This window comes from Galleria mellonella, unplaced genomic scaffold, assembly GCF_026898425.1.
Source record: "Galleria mellonella isolate WM207_F2 unplaced genomic scaffold, CSIRO_AGI_GalMel_v1 utg172, whole genome shotgun sequence".
In the NCBI taxonomy this organism is placed as follows: domain Eukaryota; kingdom Metazoa; phylum Arthropoda; class Insecta; order Lepidoptera; family Pyralidae; genus Galleria; species Galleria mellonella.
The window spans coordinates 347301-368748 of record NW_026442015.1 but is presented as its reverse complement, the minus strand read 5'-3'; the positions used below and the strand labels follow the sequence as shown (position 1 = coordinate 368748).

General features: G+C 30.5%; 3 protein-coding genes across 4 annotated transcripts; 2 read left to right on the top strand and 1 right to left on the bottom strand.

The window, feature by feature from the left end:
* Window positions 1–1160: 1160 nt before the first annotated feature.
* On the bottom strand, window positions 1161–12851 carry LOC113514213 (biorientation of chromosomes in cell division protein 1-like 1). Its single transcript, XM_026898227.3, has 5 exons — window positions 12593–12851; window positions 8563–8723; window positions 4357–7805; window positions 3179–3277; window positions 1161–2733 (listed from the first exon to the last, which is right to left on the bottom strand). The coding sequence occupies exons 1-5, from the start codon at window positions 12677–12679 to the stop codon at window positions 2552–2554; spliced, it is 3978 nt and encodes a 1325-aa protein (XP_026754028.2). The 5' UTR covers window positions 12680–12851; the 3' UTR covers window positions 1161–2551.
* Window positions 12852–14387: 1536 nt separating this feature from the next.
* LOC113514355 (uncharacterized) lies at window positions 14388–18597 on the top strand. The gene is made up of 3 exons (XM_026898424.3): window positions 14388–14583; window positions 17281–17672; window positions 17830–18597. Exons 1-3 carry the CDS (start codon window positions 14496–14498, stop codon window positions 17998–18000), a joined length of 651 nt encoding a protein of 216 aa, XP_026754225.1. The 5' UTR covers window positions 14388–14495; the 3' UTR covers window positions 18001–18597.
* Window positions 14674–16677, top strand: LOC116412817 (glutamyl-tRNA(Gln) amidotransferase subunit A, mitochondrial). 2 transcript variants are annotated; one of them, XM_031908187.2, is made up of 2 exons: window positions 14675–15857; window positions 16329–16677. In XM_031908187.2, exons 1-2 carry the CDS (start codon window positions 14778–14780, stop codon window positions 16338–16340), a joined length of 1092 nt encoding a protein of 363 aa, XP_031764047.1. In that variant the 5' UTR covers window positions 14675–14777; the 3' UTR covers window positions 16341–16677. The 2 variants fall into 2 exon arrangements, with proteins under 2 accessions (XP_031764045.1, XP_031764047.1); XM_031908185.2 differs by lacking the exon at window positions 16329–16677 and having other exon boundaries at window positions 14674–16304.
* Window positions 18598–21448: the final 2851 nt, after the last annotated feature.

Below are 21448 nucleotides of genomic sequence, written 5' to 3'. Positions count from 1 at the left end.
CTAATTTATACGTTTCAAAGTGCCGTTTCAAGATGGTTGTACATATAATTTTTTGATGTTTCAAAACAAAACGCATGCCTATGTAATTGATATTAAATATTTTTATTTTCCTATTTCTATATAATTCTAGAAGACCAGGCAAACACTTTGCCCTTTACTGCCACAAAAATGAAGAGGATCCATTATTATGATAAAAACAATTTCGAAGATAATCGTGAACAAGATCGTGTCAAGGGATTTCTATATATTTATAAATTCTCAGGTCTGGTAGATTTTTAGTGGCCTCGTGATAACGAGTAAAAAAGAATGTCTCATAATACAAATATACGTTGTGAGTAAAACTAACTTTCTAAGTTTAATACCAAATTTTACACAATTAGTGGTGTCGGCCAAAGTTAAAATCACTTTATTGTTATAAGTATAAACAAATTAACATCAAGTAATAGTCCTCCCTTTATACTGAATTCTAAACATTTATTAGAATACTTAAAAAAGCAAATCCTAGAATTCGAAAGTTTACTATCAGTTTTATATACCTAAATTAACCATATATATATTTACAACTTATTTACAATATAAATATGTAAATTAAAATAATATTAATAACATTTGAAGAGTTGGGACATCCCAGCACATTTTTGTATCACATAACGCTACCGCGAATCAAAGTTATCACCTATTGCGGTACAATTACCTGCTTACCTATAGTTATATACTTTCAAGCGCAGACTAAGTATATTTAATTGTTAAAAAAATACTCTATTTTTATAAATAAGTGTTATATTCAATTGAAGAAAATACACAAAAGTTGTGAACCAATATAATATTCAATCATTAACAAATAAATATTTTTTATACATATCTAAGTGCTATTTAATATTCAATTGGAGAAAATACAGATTGTGATAGATACAGAAAGACTACAGGAGAAAATCACTACAATCCTCATGAAGCATCGATAAAATACTGATTGTCATTATTTGTTTGTAAGATAAATATTGTCAATAATAATTATCTAAAAATAACAATATAAAATGAATAATGTAACAAAAATCTAATTAAATTTTGACACAAATAGTTTTAATTCCACAAAAAACATAATTATTTTAAATTAAAAACCAATCTATTGATCTAATTTTAATGAAATTTCTATGGAGCTAATTTGAAAGTGTATCCTTTCAGATAAAAAAAATAATTTCACAAAGCGATTTATAAATAATGGGTACTGAAACTAAAATAATACAACTGATTTAGGAAACTTCTTCTTTTTTAAAGTCAACTGAATGACTAACAAGAAGTTCTTTAATTAACAATATAAGTAGACTGTATTTTGAACTAAAACAACCAAGGAATTATGTTTTTTTTTTTTTATAGAACTCAGAATGGCAAACAAGCTGACGGCCCACCTGATGGAAAGTGGTAATTGTCGTCTATAGACATGAGCAGTACGATGGACATAACAGAGTATACTGTTTCGCCCATGATACCCCTCAAACGTTGCTATTCCTGAGGACTCAGGTGTTATTCCTCTGTATCCTGTGAATTCACACCATATCCCACCCTTCAAACTGAAACACAGCCATGCAAACACAGCTATGAAATTCCATCACAATGAAAGGAACATACCATCTAATAGACTTGGAAAAAAATATATAGAATTTAGAAGACACCCCTTTATGTAGCGAGTTAAAAAAAGAAATAAACCTTAGATACTGTAATAGTTATAAATTTATTAGATATTATATATTCTTGTTCTCTATCTGTGCTATAGAGGGATTGCAGTAATTTCCGAAAATCTTATTTTATATAGTATTATAATATACTGTTATTTTTCTGTAAATGTAAATCTGACGAGCGAAACGATATTTTATCCTGATTTTATCAAAGGATAAACAGAAGTCCATAGAAAGGGGAAACGATTTGCAACTAGCAAATCATCACCAAATATTCTTTGTACATCCGTAAGTTAAAAAACATCTATATACTTCACCGAATTTTACAAGCTATGTCCCGCGGTTTCACTCGCATAAATTGGGATTAAAAATATCCTTTGTGTTATAATCCAACTGTGTATTATATATTATTCAAATCTATCCAGCTGTTTAAGAGTGTTTGAGTTCTAAACATCTTTAACATTACACTTGCTTTCACTTTTCGCCACTTTCAATATAGAATTCTTCAATCAAGAGATCTTTAGAGAGAATAATCATGGCTCCATGTTATATCAGATCTGCTGGTTTTTATTCATGGCAGTCTGAGTATTTCAAACATAATAAATATCCAATCCAATGTACCAAATGTAAGATCAGCTAAAACTATGGTGTTATCTACTCATAATTTTTCTAGCCATTTTCGTTATCCAAATAAACCAATAAACATAGCACTTTTATCTCAAAATTTTCTCTTTCCGAACCAACAATGTCATTCCAAAAACTAGCCAATATCCGCAATTTTGTCCAAACGAGATTTAGCCTTAGCATAATTTTGTCAAATCTTGGACTTCAATCTATTTCACAACTAATTTATAAATAAAATGTAGAATATTACAACTTTAAGTTATATTATTCCTTCTTGATAAATAATGTAGTTTTGGTTTATACAAGTCAGATGTATCATATCGCTGTACTTTATTTCTGGGGGTCTCTTTTATCTTGCCATTCGGTGTTTGAGATACTGGCGTATTTTGTTCGTAATTCTCAATAGATTTGTCGCTCGATGGACTGTTGGGTAAGTCTGAAAAATCAGATATCATTATTTTTACTGTAGTGTGCGATGTTCTGTACTATACTATAGCACAGCGTCGCAATAAAATTGGAAAGCAAAAAATATGTAATTTTATATATATATATATATATATATATATATATATATATATATATATATATATATATATATATATATATATATATATATATATATATATATATATATATATATATATATATATATATATATATAATATATATATATATATATATAAAAACAGAACATATTTTTCTTGCGTACTGTAATGTACCTACAGTCACGTTACCATTATATGCTACAGTAAATCCAAAAAGAATAAGAAAAATAATAAGACAGCAGATACGGTTATCACTTTCCATCAGGTAACCAGTAAGCATGTGAATATTTTAAACTGCATAAAAAAAAAAAGATAATTAACAGCACAACAACTCACTAGTTCTCTTAGGGCGTGGTAATCCAACTCTTTTGGCTCTGCCTAAGTATTTCGATCGAACATTTGTTGATACATTATTATTGCTAGATTCTTCATTCTCTAAAATAAAATAAAAAATATTCAAGGTTATTATTTTGTGCCTATACAGGCAAGACTGTCTAGTTGGACATAACATGTATAACGATATAATATTGTTTCATCAAGAAGTCACAACATAAACAGTGAATTATATACATTTTCAAATAAAAAAAAATATTGTTATTTTAAAACTTACGTTTATTTTCTATTACGATGTCTATATACATGCACAACGGGAATTTAACGAAGTTATTTTGTTCGCCGCTTCTGACAACTGCTTCGATTTCATCCGTAAGTCTTTTTCGAGAAGTAGTTTATTCTTCACAAAATTCGAGAAATAATAAAAATTTGTCGTCGGCCTAATTCCAATAGAGACAAAGTGTGGACTTTGTCGCAGGCCTAGAGAACGTGTCTACATGGAAATCCTTATATGAATTTAAAAAAGACACAGTGAGCTTTGCGTGTCAGGTTGTGTTGGGCAGCTCAGAAAATAGCAGCAACGAAGACGAGAGCCCTTCAGTCAACGATAACTACACTGGATAAAGCGACTGATCTTCAACTAGATTATTATCTCCTACCGCCACTATCTCCGCCCCCTCCACCGGCCGCGCTGACGTCTTCATGGACTCTGCGAGTTGTAGCCCGCAGTGCGAGGTGAGACGCTGTGACGCTAAACGCGAATCGCCCCCTGAAGAAGACTTCCGGATGAAGTTGAAACAATCGAAAACCACAAATAGTACGTTCGTTAAATTCTCGTTGTACATACATATATACATCGTAATGTTGTTTTAATTAAGAAATATAAAAAATGTCTCGAAATAAAGTACTCGTAATACAAATACTACAGTTACATGTACAAAACTCATATTAATGTCCCATTTATTAAAAATAAATTGATTTGTATCTAGAAAGAAAACATGTAGGACAATATTTTTGTAAATCAATTATAAAAACTCATTAAAAAAATAGAAAGTGTAGTAATAATCAATTCAGTAGCTCCATAAACCCACCATTAAAGTAAAAACAAAATTTACCTATTTAAAATATTAATAACTATTAAGAAGAATATATATATAAAAATACAAAATATGCTTGTTCACCTTCAGTAGTTGACGAAATCTGATCAGATCCACTTAATTTTCTAATCTTGTTTGGAGTTAAAACCGGTCTATTATTATTAATTATACTCTCAGTTTCATTAAATTTCCTTTTCAACGGATTTTCATTATTACTTTCTATATTTAATTCAGAACAATAATCAATCTTAGGCATTTTAGTTGGCGATTCATCTGCAATATTACCGAGTATAATTTCCATTATTTCTTTTCTTGATGTCTTATTTACCATCTCTTCTAATTTTGCATCATAATCACTTGAAAGTTCGAATGAACATTCTGATTTCACTGGACTAAATATTGGCGATCTGTTGGTATTACTTTCAAAATAATCTATATTAGGTAGAATAATTTCACCAGAAACATTCAAGTCTTTGACAATATTTGTAGTCTTCGACATTTTAAAATGACCATTTTTATAGTAGTTAACAATTTTATATTTTCCAAAATGCTGAGATATCTCCTTAAGAATATTTTCCTCATATGTGTCGCAATTCATTAAATACATTTTACTAACGGAAATGTTATCTGTGTAAGATTTTAAAAATTTGCTAAATGTATCCCTTTCCAATTCTGCAGTAAATTTTTCATGTTCTCTAAAGTATCGTAATAGCTTTTCATCAGAACTGCTGTTAGATATATCGATTTTAAATTTGTTTTGATGCTCTTCAGTATGATATTCTATTTCTTTTGATTTTACATTATTTGTTACTATTTCTGCGTGTTCATTATCTTCATCTACTTTTTTAATACTCGTTTTTATTTCTGTGTCTTTAGTACTATCCACCGAATCCTCTGCTTCAGACAATTCTTCAGTTATAATAGTTACTTCAAAGTATTCTGTCCTTTTATTGCTATTTAGCTCTTTTTGGATGTTTTCTATCGTATTTATTTTACTAATCATTGATTCAGTTTCTTTCTTAAAATCATTGTGTGTATATAGTTCACCATGCAAAGATTCCATAGCAAGTTCAACACTAATTCCATCTGATTTATTATCATTTTCTTCTCTTTCCAAAGTATCTTTGTCAGCAATATCAATATTTTCAACGGTTTCTAATTTTTTAACTGTAGCTTTCGAGTCTGCATCAGCTTCTACTTCATCTTCAACCTTTTCTACCATCTGTAATATTTCGTTATTATTCTGGATTTGTAGTTGCTTTTGCTCTTCTATATTCTCCACTTGCTGCGCGGCTGTCAAAATTTCTATAATAGCATCGTTCTTCGTTTCAACAGACTGAATTGAGGTTTTTAAGTCATCAGAAGTATCTGCGCTACTATTAGAGCTTTCTGGTGTTTGTTGTTTTTCTATAACCATTTCTACAGGATTAGTAACACAAGCAAATTCCAATTCCGGGCCAGGAGGAATACTGGAATAGATCTGGCTTAAGCTTGGTCGAACATTTGCTTGAAACTCTAAAAGCAAAGCAGCTTCTTGATTCATTCTCTTCTGTTCTTCGTCTAAAAACTTTCGCATTTTCATTAGTTTTTTAGCTTCTTCTAAATTAGCAGCGTATTTTGGTTTCTTTAAGGTTACATCAGGTACAAATGGCAATCGTGGCGGCGTAGCAACTGGCATTTCTAAATGTTCAACTCTAACTATTAGTTTCGGCTGCATTACTTCCTTGGTCGTATTTTGCGTTTCATTTACACAATGTTCTTTATCACTAGGACTTGTAGAATCTCCACTTGTAGATGTAGAATCAGATTTAGAAGTACCTTTGTTATCTTTCTTACTTTCCGTAGATTTTGTACTAGATGGATTATTCGAGCCTTTGGACGATGAGCTACCATCATTTGAGTCTCTATCGGTAGACCGGCGATTATGATTTCCTCTACCTGATGAACTGTAGTGATCATCAGTCTCCTTCTTTTCTTTCTTTTTATCTTTATCATCGTGTTTACTCTTACTGCCACTTTTTCGATCTTTGTCCGACCGATGTGAACTGGATTTTGAAGAGTCCTTAGATGATTTTTCTTTTGAGTCCTTAGAACTCTTTTCAGAACTTTTTTCAGATTTATCCCTGTGGCTAGACGAGGAAGACGAAGACTTTTTATCATCAGAATGTTTACTTGAATGTCTTTGACTTGAACTAGAACTTTTATGTGATTTAGAATCTCTATGACTAGAACTTTTGTGGGAACTTCTGTGTTTTGAAGAGTCTCTATTATCTTTTTTATCACTTCTATCTTTTGATGATTCTTTATGACTCGATTTAGATTTGTGATCATCTTTAGAAGACGATGATTTTTTATCGTGTTTGCTGCTGTCTCTAGAATTAGACTGCTTAGAATCTGAACGCTTATCTTTGCTGCTGGAATGTCTGTGCGAATCTCTAGAATTATGTGAACTTTTATGACTGCTCCTCTTTTCTTCAATTTTTCTTTCTTTCTTTGAATCCTGAGAATAGTCAGCTTCAGGAGCTTTAGTTTCTGTGTTTGTTTTGCTATTAACATCACTTTCGTAATCTATATGTAATAAATTACTATTTGAGCTGTCATCATATACAGGAGTATTGAATGTATTAATATTAACTTGATTATTAAACTGATATGACAAACCTGACTGATCAAGATCTTTCTTCTCAGTTTCTATTCCATCAGAGCTATTTTCTAAAGACTTAGTCTCTGCAATAGCAAATCTGAAAGTACTTGGTTCTTTCTTCTCATCACTTTTGTCTACTGAATCATTCTCAAATGCTTGTTGAGCATCACAGGAATTTTCATTATTGAAATTGCGAATTGGTGTTAAAGGAGACATATTTCTTCTAAGTGATGAATCAGAGCTGGATTCATCTTCACTATTTACATTTACTGGTTTAAAATAGTGATCTTTGTCGGACGTATGTATTTCATCTGGTAATGGTATATCTGTTGATAAATAAGGTTCTTTTGGCAATTCTATGCTGTCTAATTCTACTTTAGCCACTTTAGGAGGGCTATCAGTAGGTCTCGGTATGTCTTCAGGCTTTATTTCATCATTAGGTAAAGGTATTGAAGACTTATCTATACTAACATCAGACTCATTCGATGTTAATTCGCTTATTCCAGACATTTGAGTATCTTGACCATCAAGCTTCTCTTTCTCAGGTAATTCTAAACCGACCGAGCTATCTTCTTTGATACACGATTTATGTTCCTGATCTATAGTAATTTTGTTTTCATCTTTTATTTCGTCAATATCCATTTGTTCAGTTTTATCATCATTACTTTTAACCGAACCGGGACTAACGGCTTCTAAATCTGTAGGGAGAAGGTCATTATTATTGGCCTTTAAATTAGATGTTTCTGCGACAGGTACATCTTTTTTCTTACGAGTTATGCCTAAGAAGTCATATACAAGATCTTCTACTTGAGGTATGAAAACTGATGCCACTTTGGGATTTACTACCTGATCCACAATTCTTTCCACACCCTGCTCCAAATAATTTCCACTGCAACATAACAGAGATAACATATTTAACGGTGAGGTATATTTAAATACTTTATTTAAAAGTTAACATTGAAAATATAGAGCAAAATTATTAAAATATAAAACTAAAAAAGGATACTATCTAGAGTTCATAATACTTTATTCTTCGAAATCTGTATTCTAAATGTCATATTATCTCACTCAAAAAAATAAATAAAATGATTTTTTTTATACCACAAAGGTGGTAAACAAGCTTATAGCCCATCTGATGGTAAACGGTCACTGTAGCCTATGAACGTTGCATGCGTAGGGGAATCACGTCGCGTTACCAATCTTGAAGAAACCTTATAACTAACTTCATATAAGTGAGATAACTATAAGAGGCGCACACAATATAAACAGTCGCCGTCTACGATACTGTACAATACATGAACAGTTAAAAATAAAAAAGAATAAGTAACCTCTTCAATGTGTAATTCGTCGAATGCCCATACCAAGTTGCATAAACAATATGTAACTAGGCAAACAAGCTGACAATCTACCTGGTAGCTAATTATAAACGTAGCTTATAAATATTAATAGCAAAATGGGCACCATAGAATACACTGCAATGTGGAGGGTACGCTCTTATGTGTTTTCTTAAGGATAAGGATATTTTTACCTCTGCATTCTGTAATTTCAATGCCCTTATTCACCCTCCAAATCAAAATATAGCCATGAGATCATAGTGAAGCCAAAAGCGGACGATATTTAAAATCCCCTTCCAGTATGCTACTTACTCAAGTATGTGTTTCCTAAGTTTTTCTCTAAGTTGATTTTTATTCAAATCCGGTGTCCAGCATTGTCGAGACAGAAAAGTGGCAACTGAATTTTCAACACGTTGACGCAAATTCTGGTACGCTGGTCTTGTGTCAACATCAGCAATGCAGTCTTTACGAAACTGCAATTAAAATATATGAAATTAAAAGGGAAATAAAAAAAATCAAAGAGGAATAAAAAATATTGATGATACAAATGTATTTATCCTTATTCATAAATAAAAAAGTGATATTTATCTGTTTCCAAAAGATAACAAATGATGTTATCTTTTGGCACCTATACTAATTGTCAACCAATTATTATAAAATTTGGCATACACATATATACAAAATCAAATTACTATTAGATCTTATTAATTCCTCAAGGTACTGAACACATAAAGACATCACTTCTCTAACCAAACTTTCAGAAAATTCAACTCCATCCCTTGTAACTAATATAAAAATAACCCTGTATTTCTGAATGAGTCTCTTATATTTCATCCCTCTGTGATTTTAAATTTGGATATAAAATACTCATTCGAGATTGGTATAGTTGACCAAGTCTATTCAGAAGCTTCTAAATTATCCAATAGTAGTAACATTAGGGATAGCTATGTGGATACCTAAATTTAATATAATTTTAAATTATAAATGCCCCTCAAATCACTACATTCAACGGCGAAGCCATTGCCCTATATAAAGCTATTTGCTATATAGTCTCAAAATCTTAACAAAACTATTATATTCTCGGATTCAATAAACGTAGTCACATTAATGCCAACTTGCCGGCATTGAATTTATCCTGGCTTGAATTCCAAATCATAGTCTTGTTAACAGTTACATTGCTGATTTATACGTCAAAGAAGCAATACAGATTAAAACTGAAATTACCAATTGCGTCACCAGGGACCTTCACTCTTTAGCTATTCTTCAGATGATGCCTGCTTGAATTAACTAATTGCAATTTACCCGAATAGAAAAACATAAACAGTAAAATACAGCAAAATTTATCCACCAAACTGTGTTTTTTTTTTATATATTAAGGACTTACTAACCTAACTAACCACTTCTCTCATTATTATATTATGTTTAGGCCATGTATGCTGTGTGGTGTTTTTGACCAAATTAAGAATATGACACTGCTCCCTATGTGAGCAGACTAGATAAAGGAACTATACAACACATACTACTTGAATGCCACAATATATCAGCCCCTCTATATAACACTGTCCTCAATAATATTTGTCATCATGTTAATGTCAAGTATCTATTAACTGTAGTCTTTTTTCCTTTAATATATTTACAAAATTTCTGTAAAAAAATATATAAAATTAATATATTTCCTTTTAACAATTAACTATCATAAACTATTCTTCCTGAAAAATCCCTGTTCAAACATGTTCAAAGAAATCTTATCGCATTGTTGATAAAATTGCAGTGTCTCTTTCAATCTTGACAATGGCAAAATTATGGAGCCATAATTTAAAAAAGAATTGAGATAGAAAAAAGTGAATTGTAATTTATAACCTAATCATTTAATATACCTTAGCCATGTAGACAAAATCTTTTAACTAGTTAACAACAACTGTAACACTTATTTAATTTCATTATTACATTGAAGCCAGAATCATTACATAACAGTATGATTAAGTGTGTATATATGTATATATATTTTACTTAAAGTTCTGCAAGTAGGTGTCTTTGCTGGAAAGCACATGTTCTTTTTTTCTCATAACTTATTTTTTGTTTATTCTTTCATATTTATTTCATTTTACAAAAAGTATGGCACAACATGCTGACGGCTCAGTCAACCTTTGTTATTTGGAAAACAGAAATGTACATATTAGACATCTGCCCAGCTTTGGCTGATTGTAGAAAGATAATGTTGTTACAAAAATAATTTAATACAATCATTTTAAAATGATAAATATATTTCTGTACCATATAATGTATCAACTAAAATCTATAATGAATAACACAACAATATAAAATAAAAAATGTATTAAAATTTGTTAACATATTAGTAAATGGTTTCTATTTTATAAAGTATATAGTTTTCTATTTTATTGTTGAAAAATATTTAAAGACTAAATTGATATAAATGTCAACCAGTCAATCTAGGTTGCTATGTCCAATAAAGTGCAGATTATATTATATAATTTGTAATGCTTATAGTATATTGTATTATAATGTACAGTGCAGTCTGTTAACTAGTTGTCTTGTTAGTAAAGAGATCTAGCATCCCCATTGCCAATAATATATATATATAGTAATTGTGGTTGTCAATCTTTGAGTGTTGGTAGTCACACACATACTGATAGTGGAATTAAACAAAATAATTCTAATCAAATAATCAACAGTTATTCTTAATCTAAAGAAAAACTCAAAACATTCACAAATCTTAAAAAATAAACTAAAAAATTAAAAAAATATATTTTATAAAAAATGCTATACACTATGTCTTTGCTCACATAAAATTTTTATTTTTTAAATATGTTCCTCCCAACACACATCTATGTAATTGTTATGTATTATAGTTAGATACATACTAATTATACTTGTTATTTTAATAAAAAAGAATTTTAAGAAATAAAAACTAAAACTGAAGTGGTTTTTAGTGCCTATTTCTTTGCTATCTTCTATGAAACACAACACATTTATTGAATAGTCAATAAATATAGAATAAAATGTTTTTTTTTTTTTATTTTGAAAGAAAATGAAATTATTATTTGACAAGTGTAATAAAGAAATTCGAGAGTAAAATAATACAATAAAAATAACACAGTTTCATGTTTTGTCACAACTAGTCAATAGTGCAATGTATTATAAATTTCAACTAGTGTCAGTTGAAACTACTAGTGTACTTATTATTTTATGCCTACTTACATAGATTTTTTTAAATATGTTCCATTCATCACACATCTATATAATTGATTTTGTTTTTTTTTTTGTTGATGTACCTCAAGAAATAATCATCAAAATCTGCCTCTATTTTCTTGAATATATTTTTGCTACCTTATAATTATTTGCAAAATTATAAAAAATATATAATACAAAGTTAATTAGGTACTTTCATGACGGTTTGATTTCATTCAAATAACTATCATAATTTTGACATTTTTTTTATACAACTTAGAATGACAATCAAGCTGACGGTCCACCTGATGGAAAGTGATAACCGTCGCCTACACACATGAGCAGTACCATAGACATAACAGAGTATACTGATTTGTCCATGATACCCCCCATGAGTTGCCATCCCTGAGGACTCAGGTGTTATTCCTCTGTACCCAGTTAGCGGTTGCAATGGCCATTTTCTAAAAATGAATGAAGTTAGGAGTTTGACAATTAGCCAACAATTAGCAATGTATTAAAGGTACCAATGTCATGGCAACAAAGACACCAGTGTAGATTTAATATGAGAAACCGAACCCTTTCATTTACTTCTTTTATTTTCTGTGATAAATTAAAAAAAACTTAGGTAACTTTTTATTAACTTTTATTGAAACAAACTATATACTAAAAAATATAATTTACAAAAACATTAACTATGAGTTAGTACATGCGTGCATTAAACCAATACCTGTCCCAGAATTGTCTTATGCCCACCCTAGATATGAACAAAGATTCGCAAAGACATATCTGAGACTTTTAAGTCTGGAAAATATCTAGGGACCAGATAAAGTAACACCATAAGATTTGTACCTATGTACCTATTTGTAACGGAATCCTAAAAAAGAACTTGACGAGACAGCATTAATAAAGTTAAGAACCTACCTACCTATCTACACCACAACCTATACGTAAAAGGGACGAAATTCAGAAATATTCAGTTAATAGTAAAATCCTTATTTTTAACTGTATCTACTAGGTAAAAGGAACGTTTCTTTGCTATAATTTGAACATGAATAAAAATTATCGACCTTCTAAGAAAATTGAGATTAATTTCTTAAAACCTATTAAATAACTTTCAGATTTAAGCGATGTTTCTTTTTTGATTGTTACTTACTTGATCAAATATCCCCCTGGACTTCAGCTCGTACACCAATTGGTCAACCATACGAGGATCACCGGGAATATATTGCATGTGAGCCATTTTTAATTGTATCGAATAGTAATGACAAAATACATAACTTAGATAAATATATATAAACACATGCTTTTAATAAATTACTTTAGTAACAATTATTAAAGGGAAAATAATAAAAATATTACTTATAACAAATATTAACTTTCTTGACAAGGTACAAAAAATTAAGTAGGTTATTAAAAAATCAACACTGCTCTTAGATACATAAAATTGGAAAATGAATCTATGCAACCATTTGCATTTTTTTTTTTAATGGATGATAATGGAATGGCAACCCCACCCGCGCTATCGGTATACACCGGCGGGGCACCAGTGAAGGATGATAGGTGAGGATGAAGTAGGTCAGTTAGCCCATCGCGAGGAGCATATATCAAAATTTCAATTCAACGAGAATTGTTCACGATGGTTTCCATGAAGCCATAGTTAAGGAATATAATATTCCTGCTCCCTCTAATGGTTGTGCATTATCATCAAATAATATTGACAATAATCAATCCATCTTTGGGGTGTTAACCACGTGGAGGTCGACCCAATAAGGTATATTGCTAGCAATGGGGCTGTCAAACTTCATTGCTAACAATCCCTTTCCCCCCCAACCATTTGCATTACCAATAAAATACATGAATATTCAAATGTATTATACAATCCTACTAATATTATACTATAAATACAAAAGTTTATGACGGTTATATCTATCACTATCTGTGTTATCTCTTAATTTAGCACATAGACACACTTTATGTACTAATTTACGCGGACGAAGCGGCGCGATATAGTTAGTTAGTTATTAATTGTACACTATTTTCTAAAGTATCGATAGGTATCATAATAGACCTAATTAATTTAGTGTAAACCTCTTGAATTAAAAAAAAATGGTTGCATGGATTTCATATAACTTATTTTTAATTAGTATTTATGTGACCATAATCTTCCTTTTTCCTCATATAGATTTCCTATATAACACAATGTCAGAGATAATAAATAGCACGTAATAATAAAAATACTTACTTGTATAGATCAATGATGGTATCTGTGGTCCTCTCTATGACAGATAATAGAAATTACTTAGTATAACATACTATACTTTATTGTCTGAGTTAAAAATAATCTAGCAAACTCTATTATACTATAGCAAACCTTAATATAAATAAATAAATGGTGAAATTATAGCATAGATGCTTTATAGATGACCAACATGACTTAACTATTAAATACCATGTAAGTAACTACACTGAATATGCTAAACACAATTTTTTTTAAAGAATGCAATAATTTATACTTGCATTAAAATGCAAGTAATAATGCAAATAATGTTCACGTTCTTGATAAAATCGTGTTCATATGCAGATTATGAAAAAAAGATAGTTACAAGCACTACAAGCATAATAATATTAAATATTAATATAGATAAAACAATAAATATATCAAACCAGACAATAGTTGTGTAGGTGTGGGTGTGTTTCTTTATATCTTTGGAGTCATGTTGAGAGGTTATTCTTTTAATGAAATTACGGCAATTTCTTTTGTCTGGTTACCAAATATCCGGACACAGTGGTATTAGCTTTTGTCTGGTTACCAATAAATAATTGTACTAATGACTATTGAAAATGTAACCGTTTACTAACACCTAAAATTATATTCTTCATTGAATGAGAAGTTGTGATGACATTTAATGATAATGGTAACACTAATACGGTCGACGAATCATAGTGGCTGTTACAAAAAGTCAATTGTCAATGATGTTTTCTGAGACTGTCAAATTTGAATTCGTGTTTATTAATATTTTATTTTCGTTATTTTGTTCAATATTACCGTAATTTCAATGAAACTCAAAATGAATATTAAAGATGAGCATATTAAATTAGAAGTAAATACTACTTTACGAGAAAAACAAGAACAACTTGCTCTTGGTAAGTAAATGTTTAAGAGTTCGTTGTGTATTACTCTACTTATTTAAGAACTTCCCAAACCTGAATGTCTGATTTCGTTTTTCATGGTCTTTTTAAATCTGCGTGTTTTCCTTCGTTTTCCTGTCAATTTAATAATGACATTTTTATAACTGATGAAATTGTAAAATAATAACTTACTGGAAATTAGTTTAAAAATGAATAAATTAACAACTTATACAATAAAAGAACTTCATAAAATATATCGAGATAAATTATTAACACCAACAAGCTTCGTAGATTTGTGTTTACAAAAAGTTAAGCAAACCAGTGAATTAAACGCTTTTGTGACCGTGACTGAAGATGAGGCAGAAAACCATGGTGTTGAGAGTGAAAAGCGATTTTATATAGACAAGAAATCACGAATGTTAGATGGCATAACTTTTGGAATAAAGGATAACTTCTGTACTAGTAACATTACAACGACATGTGCTTCGGAAATGTTAAAAAACTTTGTCCCAACTTATGATGCGACTGTATATGCTAGGTTACGAGCCGCTGGTGCTTGTCTCATTGGTAAATGTAACCTAGACGAGTTTGCTATGGGTGCTGGGACAGTGGATTCTATTTTTGGACCTACTCGCAATCCATGGGGTTATGATAAAAGTAATGATGATTGGAGAATATCTGGAGGTAGCTCAGGAGGTAGTGCTGTGGCTGTCAGCTCGGGGGCTTGTGTTGCTGCTATAGGATCTGATACAGGAGGTTCAACAAGAAATCCAGCTGCATTATGTGGAATAGTTGGTCTTAAGCCCACATATGGTTTAGTATCTAGATATGGCTTAATACCTTTAGTAAATTCAATGGATGTACCAGGAATATTGACTAGAACTGTAGAAGATGCAGCAACTATTTTAAATTGCATTGCAGGACCAGATTTCTTAGATTCTACAACAATAAAAAAAGAATTTGATCCTGTGTCTATTACAGATGATTTTGATATGACTAAAATAAAAATTGGAATACCTAAGGAGTATTATTGTGAAGGTATGAGTCAAGAGGTCATAGACACATGGAGATATGTAGCCGATTTACTCGAGAATCAAAAAGCTGTGTTAAAATCTGTGTCATTACCACATACATCAGTTTCAATTGCTGTTTATTCCATTTTAAATCAGTGCGAAGTAGCAAGCAATATGGCACGATATGATGGTTTAGAGTATGGTTTCAGAGCAGAGGAAAATTATTCTACAGAAGAATTATATGCATCAACAAGGTCTCAAGGGTTTAATGATGTGGTACGTTGTAGAATATTTGCAGGAAACTATTTTTTACTCTCAAGAAACTATGACAAATATTTTGTAAAGGCACAAAAATTACGTAGACTTATTTCCAATGACTTTAAAAATATTTTTAATGGTGATGATCATGTGAATATATTGTTGACACCTACTACACTATCAGATGCACCTTTATATAAAGATTTTATGTCAAAACACAACAGAGATCAATGTGCATTTCAAGACTATTGTACACAACCTGCGAATATGGCTGGTATTCCTGCCATATCTATACCAATTCGTTTGTCAAAGAATAATCTTCCTCTGTCAGTACAACTGATGGGTCCATTCTTATCAGAAGAGATATTACTAAATGTTGCCAAAAGAATTGAAAATATTGTTAAATTTCCTGCTGTAGCATTATAAATGTATATTCTTATAACTATTAAAAATGTTCATAGTTAATATTATATTTTATTTCACTTCTAGCCTTTAAATTAGATGGAATTATAAAAAAGCAAAATATTAATATCTACTCCTCAAAAATTTTTTAAACGGATATATCCATGGCACCTTTAGAATTGCGAGTGTACAAGAATATTATGGACATGTGAGGATATGGGATGATAACAATATGACAAAAAGTATCACTTTTTAAATAAAAGAAGGAAAAGGTGCCATGGTCGACCAATCAACTAGTTGCAAACAATGCATGAAATATGTGAACACAATAAACAGACAACCCATAACAATATAGTGTGGTGCACAACTACTAGGGGGAGAGACTCAAAAAAAAAAACAGGAAAAAGAAGAAAAAGATAAAATTCACTCTACTAAAGTAATTATTCTTTCTCTGCAGAATCTATGGTAATACTTGTCCTGACAATGGTAGTCTATGATAATATTTGTCCATAATTTAAGATTTTCTTTTCACAGAAAAACATTGACTTTGATTGTGGATAAAAGTAGTTATTTTGATTTAAAAACTGAATTACTGTACTAATTTTGATAAAATTTATGTAGGGCCAATCTAAAAGTATATCCTTTTTGAAAAATAAAAAAGTTTTCTATATTTGTGTACAAATGATGTAGATATGAGGTATTGTTATTTAAATTTAAGTACTTATTTTTTAATATATTTTTTATTTTATAGTACTATAGTAGTATTTTTTATATTGTATTATTTATATGAATAGATAAAAATAATTAAAGATTTATACATAAAAAACCTACCTTCCTGTCTACTTCAATTATGACAATAGCAGTTATTTCAATTTAAAAACTAAATTACTGAATCAATTTCAATAAAATGTCTATGAGACTTTTGAGATCTTTGAGTATATGCTTACAGATAAAAAAAAGGAATTTTCCAAATCGGTTTTATTGATGGATTTATGGGGTAGCAAACACAAAACTAATAAAATTGTATATAAATTTTCAGCTACAGCTACATCTGAGACACTGAAGAAACTGAATGTATCCATTGAAGAATTGCCACAGAAATGTCAACAGCTTTTAAACCAAGCAGCTGAGTGTCAAGCATCAATGGACATTGATATCCTTGATCCCATTGCAATATCAGTACATCATACTTCACAGCTATCAAAAAAATTACAAGAAGAATATGAAATACTTAAGTTAAAACAGAGTAACCAGTTATTACAAGTAAAAATTGACAATAACAACAATTTTTTGGAGGGCTTGAAGAAGGAATTACAATTTTCTAGAAAGTCTTTATCACAACAGTCACCAAACCCTGATAATATTCAAGATTATATAAGACAGATGAGACATAAGGTGGCTTCATATACAGAGAGCTGTGAAAAAGCCAAGGTATATTTTCTAATAATGACACTTTCTTATTTATAAAGCTGTATGAGTTTAAAAAGAGTATAATCATGATGGATGAATAAAATTTCTATTTATTAAATATATATTTTTTAATTATAATATTAAGGCAATTAAGTAATATGTAATCATTTATTGACAGGCGAAATACACAAAATTATCAGTGCCTGACCAAATTCTTCCGAAATCTCTGATTGCACTGGTGGAGACATTAGCTACATTAAAAACAGAAGCTATGACGCTACAGCAGAGCGCGGATGAGGTCGCTCTGGCAAGGGAAGCTAGGGAAACGTTCAATAGGCTTCGTAGATAAAAATATATCATCAACTAATTATAAGAATATCTAAGCAATTAAAGTGATTCAAAGTAATAATATTCTTTTAAACGTATATCAATATATATATATTGATATTTTGCCTTGCCTACCCAAAAATAGTTATCTTTTAAATATTAAGGGCAGGCCTACCGCCGTCATTTTACTTTGTACTCTTATAATGTTATGTTTACCACAAATGCAAAAGTCTCTGACTAGCCAGTTAGGAATTCATAAAATACGGTTATGAGTGATTGAATCATTTTTAATATTTTGATTTTGTAATGATTACAGAGTTTGTATTGTCACTATTTTTGATGTAATTGAGTGTCGTGAAGCAAATTATGCTCTAATGTCGATATTTACAGTGCCATAGTGAACCGAGTCTTTGGGCAACCTATACTGGTGAAAAGGCGCTTCTCTAAGGATTTGTCTGGTTGCTACTCTGATTGATTTTTACAATATAAAGTTTCGTGATAGTCATTGTATTCATTCAGTTTTCATTTATAATATACTATTCTTGTGAGAAAAAATAATATTCTTTTTGTGATTAAACCTTACTTATTATTACTTATTAACAAATATATAGCTATAAAATAATAAATTGGTCTTATTGTACCCTTAATATACCTTATAGCACCAGAGGGAGACTGTACAAAAGTCGTTTGCTTGGGCACCTCTGTCGCATTCGTGTTTCTACCGTGAGGCAGTTGTGTTTGCATGGCTGTGTTTCGGTTTGAAGGGTGGTATATGGCAGTGAATTTACAGGGTACAGAGGAATAATACCTGAGTCCTCAGGAATGGCAACGCATGGGGGGTGTCATGGGTGAAACAGTATACTCTGTTATGTCCATGGTACTGCTCATGTTTATAGACGACTGTTACCACTTTCCATCAGGTGGGCCATGGCCGTCAATTGTTTTGCTATGCTAAGTTGCATAAAAAAAATGGCAACAATGTTATTGTTGCTGAATAGTAATACAGCAATCTGGCTTGCATATTGTCTTTTGATGTGAACATAAAGAGTTCAATCATTGGCTTGTATATAGATATAATAACAGTAAAATTAAACTATGTTTGAATAAACATGTCATAACTAGACATATATAGATAGCTAATAACGCGTGTAGCTTGTCGCTTATACCTGGTCCAGCCCGAAGTTCTGTTACAAATGAAAATGCATTTTTTATGAAGTAGTGTAATATTATTCATCTATTATTATTTATACCTACATATTTATTAGTCTCAGCAAAAAAAAAAATCTATTTCTAATAGCCACCTTTGGCTTTTATAAAGGCCTTTAAGGGGGTATTCTGAGGGCCTACAATGAAATGTTTTCCGAAATTTCGAAGCCAACCGAAACACAAATTTAATGTTAAAATTACATAATACATTCTATTTAGAAATATTAAAAATGTTAAAATATTGTTCCTTTGGACTTTTATGATAGGATGTATGACAAACGAAATGTTAAACTGCATTTATTGGTCCGATTTTAGTATAAACAAAAACACGAAATCGAGTCCGAAATTTCGGAATTTCATTTCATGGTAGACCCACTGGTCTAGGTACTAATTACTATACTAGGTACGAATTTAAGAAAATTTTTTAACTGCCGTAAAAAAGGCAATCAATATTTTTACTATCCATTTTTCTATATTTATTATTATTATTTTTTCTTTTTTATGGCACGGCACAAAGTGCATCCGCCAAAAACAAAATTTGGGAAATAGCATTTTAGTAAAGGAGTTTTGGACGACGGAATTTAGGATAAGGATCAGAAAAGTTGAATAATGGATAATATAAGGAAAAGGACAGATACCAAAGATATTTATTAATATTTCAAGAATACAGTTAAAAAAGTAAAAAAAAAATATATATAAAAAGTTTGCCGCTGATGAAGTGGGGGATCTCAAAAAATTGGCACGAAAAGAAAAAATATAGGTAATTTGTATGTTACTAAATGTACAAATATTTCGGCAAATACATTTCACAACTTGTTATCTTTTCTGCTAAATTTCTATTAAAGATACATAAAAATAAAAAAAAAAAAATATCATAATTTGACTATAAATGTTGTTTGGCTGAATTTTTTTATCGAGATTTTTTTAGAGAGATATTTTTTTACTTAGGATTCAAATTGAAATAGCTTAAATATTGACTGGTTACCAGTCGTAGGGAATATCATAATATCGATAAACAGTGTTGCTAGAAAAATAAACCGAAATTTGATTTTAGGCTAGTTCCACACAAAACATTCAACATTATCCATTATCTCTGTTTACATATCTGTCATGAATGTAGTGTTGCATTTCTGTTTCACTAGATGGCAGTGTAAAATATTAAAACTCGATATTGTTTAGTTGTGCTGATCTTCCTAGAACATTCAGCAGATTTGATGAAGTAATTTTTAAATGATGGAAATTTTTTTAAACGCTCGTTTTCTTAATGTAACACAGAAGCGTCATCGTACTTGTCTAATTACTGCTTAGACTATAGCATGCTGTTCATCAAAAAAGAGATTTCTTCAAATGGGCAACCTTCGTGTAATGCTCCTGGCATTGCAGGCATTCATAGGCTAATCATCAGGTAAGCCATATGCAGGTGACAAACAATATCACCTTCGTAGTATAATAAAGAATGCTCAAACTGGCAACGCTGATGTGTGTAGGCCAATAGCATAAAAAATTATTCCAAATTCAAAATAATAGCATTAGGCTTTATAATAAAGGGATGCTGGTCCATTTTTTGATTTAAGACTTTATTTACGGAAAATATATGTTGTTCATGGTTTATTATTATTAAAAAATATTTAATAATTTCTCACTCGGCTGTTTCTTGTTGAATGGTTGGATTGGAGTTGAATGATGGGATTGAATATGACACTGGAATTTCAGGGTACTAAGGCAATATCTTAAATCTCAGGAATGATAACAAATGAGGCGTACCATGGGCGTTATAGTGCATTTGGTGATGGCCGTGATGCTCTTCATGTCTACTTTTACTATTCTACTTCTTCAACAGGCGACGATAGCCACATTCCATCAAGTAAATTGATAGTAATTTTGTACAAGTTAGAGACGAGTATAATATTGAATTTTATTTTATGAACTGTACAATAATAATAAAATAATGTATAATATAATTATAAAAATTTTTTTTGATGTGTGAAAATGGTATAGTAACTCAGCCCACCCGCGCCAACAGGATACGCTGGCGGAGCACTAGTGAAAGGGTGACAGATGAGAATGAAAACAGGTCAGTTAGCCCATCATGATGAATTCATCAGGAATTAACCATGATAGTTTCCAGGGAGAACCGCGAGGAGGTCGACCTGGTTGGGAATATTGCTAGCAATAGGATTCTCAGTCTCCATTACTAACAATCCCTTTCTCCCCAATTATAAAATATTAATAGTACTATTTTTAAGTAGATAGATATTTTTTAC

Excerpts from the sequence above, each read along its gene's own strand:
- LOC113514213 (XM_026898227.3), bottom strand. The coding sequence starts at position 12,679 with ATGGCTCACATGCAATATATTCCCGGTGATCCTCGTATGGTTGACCAA. Across the intron at positions 7,806-8,562 it reads CTTAGGAAACACATACTTGA|TGGAAATTATTTGGAGCAGG; the intron begins GTAAGTAGCATA and ends GTTATGTTGCAG. Across the intron at positions 2,734-3,178 it reads ACCACGCCCTAAGAGAACTA|ACTTACCCAACAGTCCATCG; the intron begins GTGAGTTGTTGT and ends CTGATTTTTCAG.
- LOC116412817 (XM_031908185.2), top strand. The coding sequence starts at position 14,778 with ATGAATAAATTAACAACTTATACAATAAAAGAACTTCATAAAATATAT.
- LOC113514355 (XM_026898424.3), top strand. The coding sequence starts at position 14,496 with ATGAAACTCAAAATGAATATTAAAGATGAGCATATTAAATTAGAAGTA. Across the intron at positions 14,584-17,280 it reads ACAAGAACAACTTGCTCTTG|CTACAGCTACATCTGAGACA; the intron begins GTAAGTAAATGT and ends ATAAATTTTCAG. Across the intron at positions 17,673-17,829 it reads AGAGCTGTGAAAAAGCCAAG|GCGAAATACACAAAATTATC; the intron begins GTATATTTTCTA and ends ATTTATTGACAG.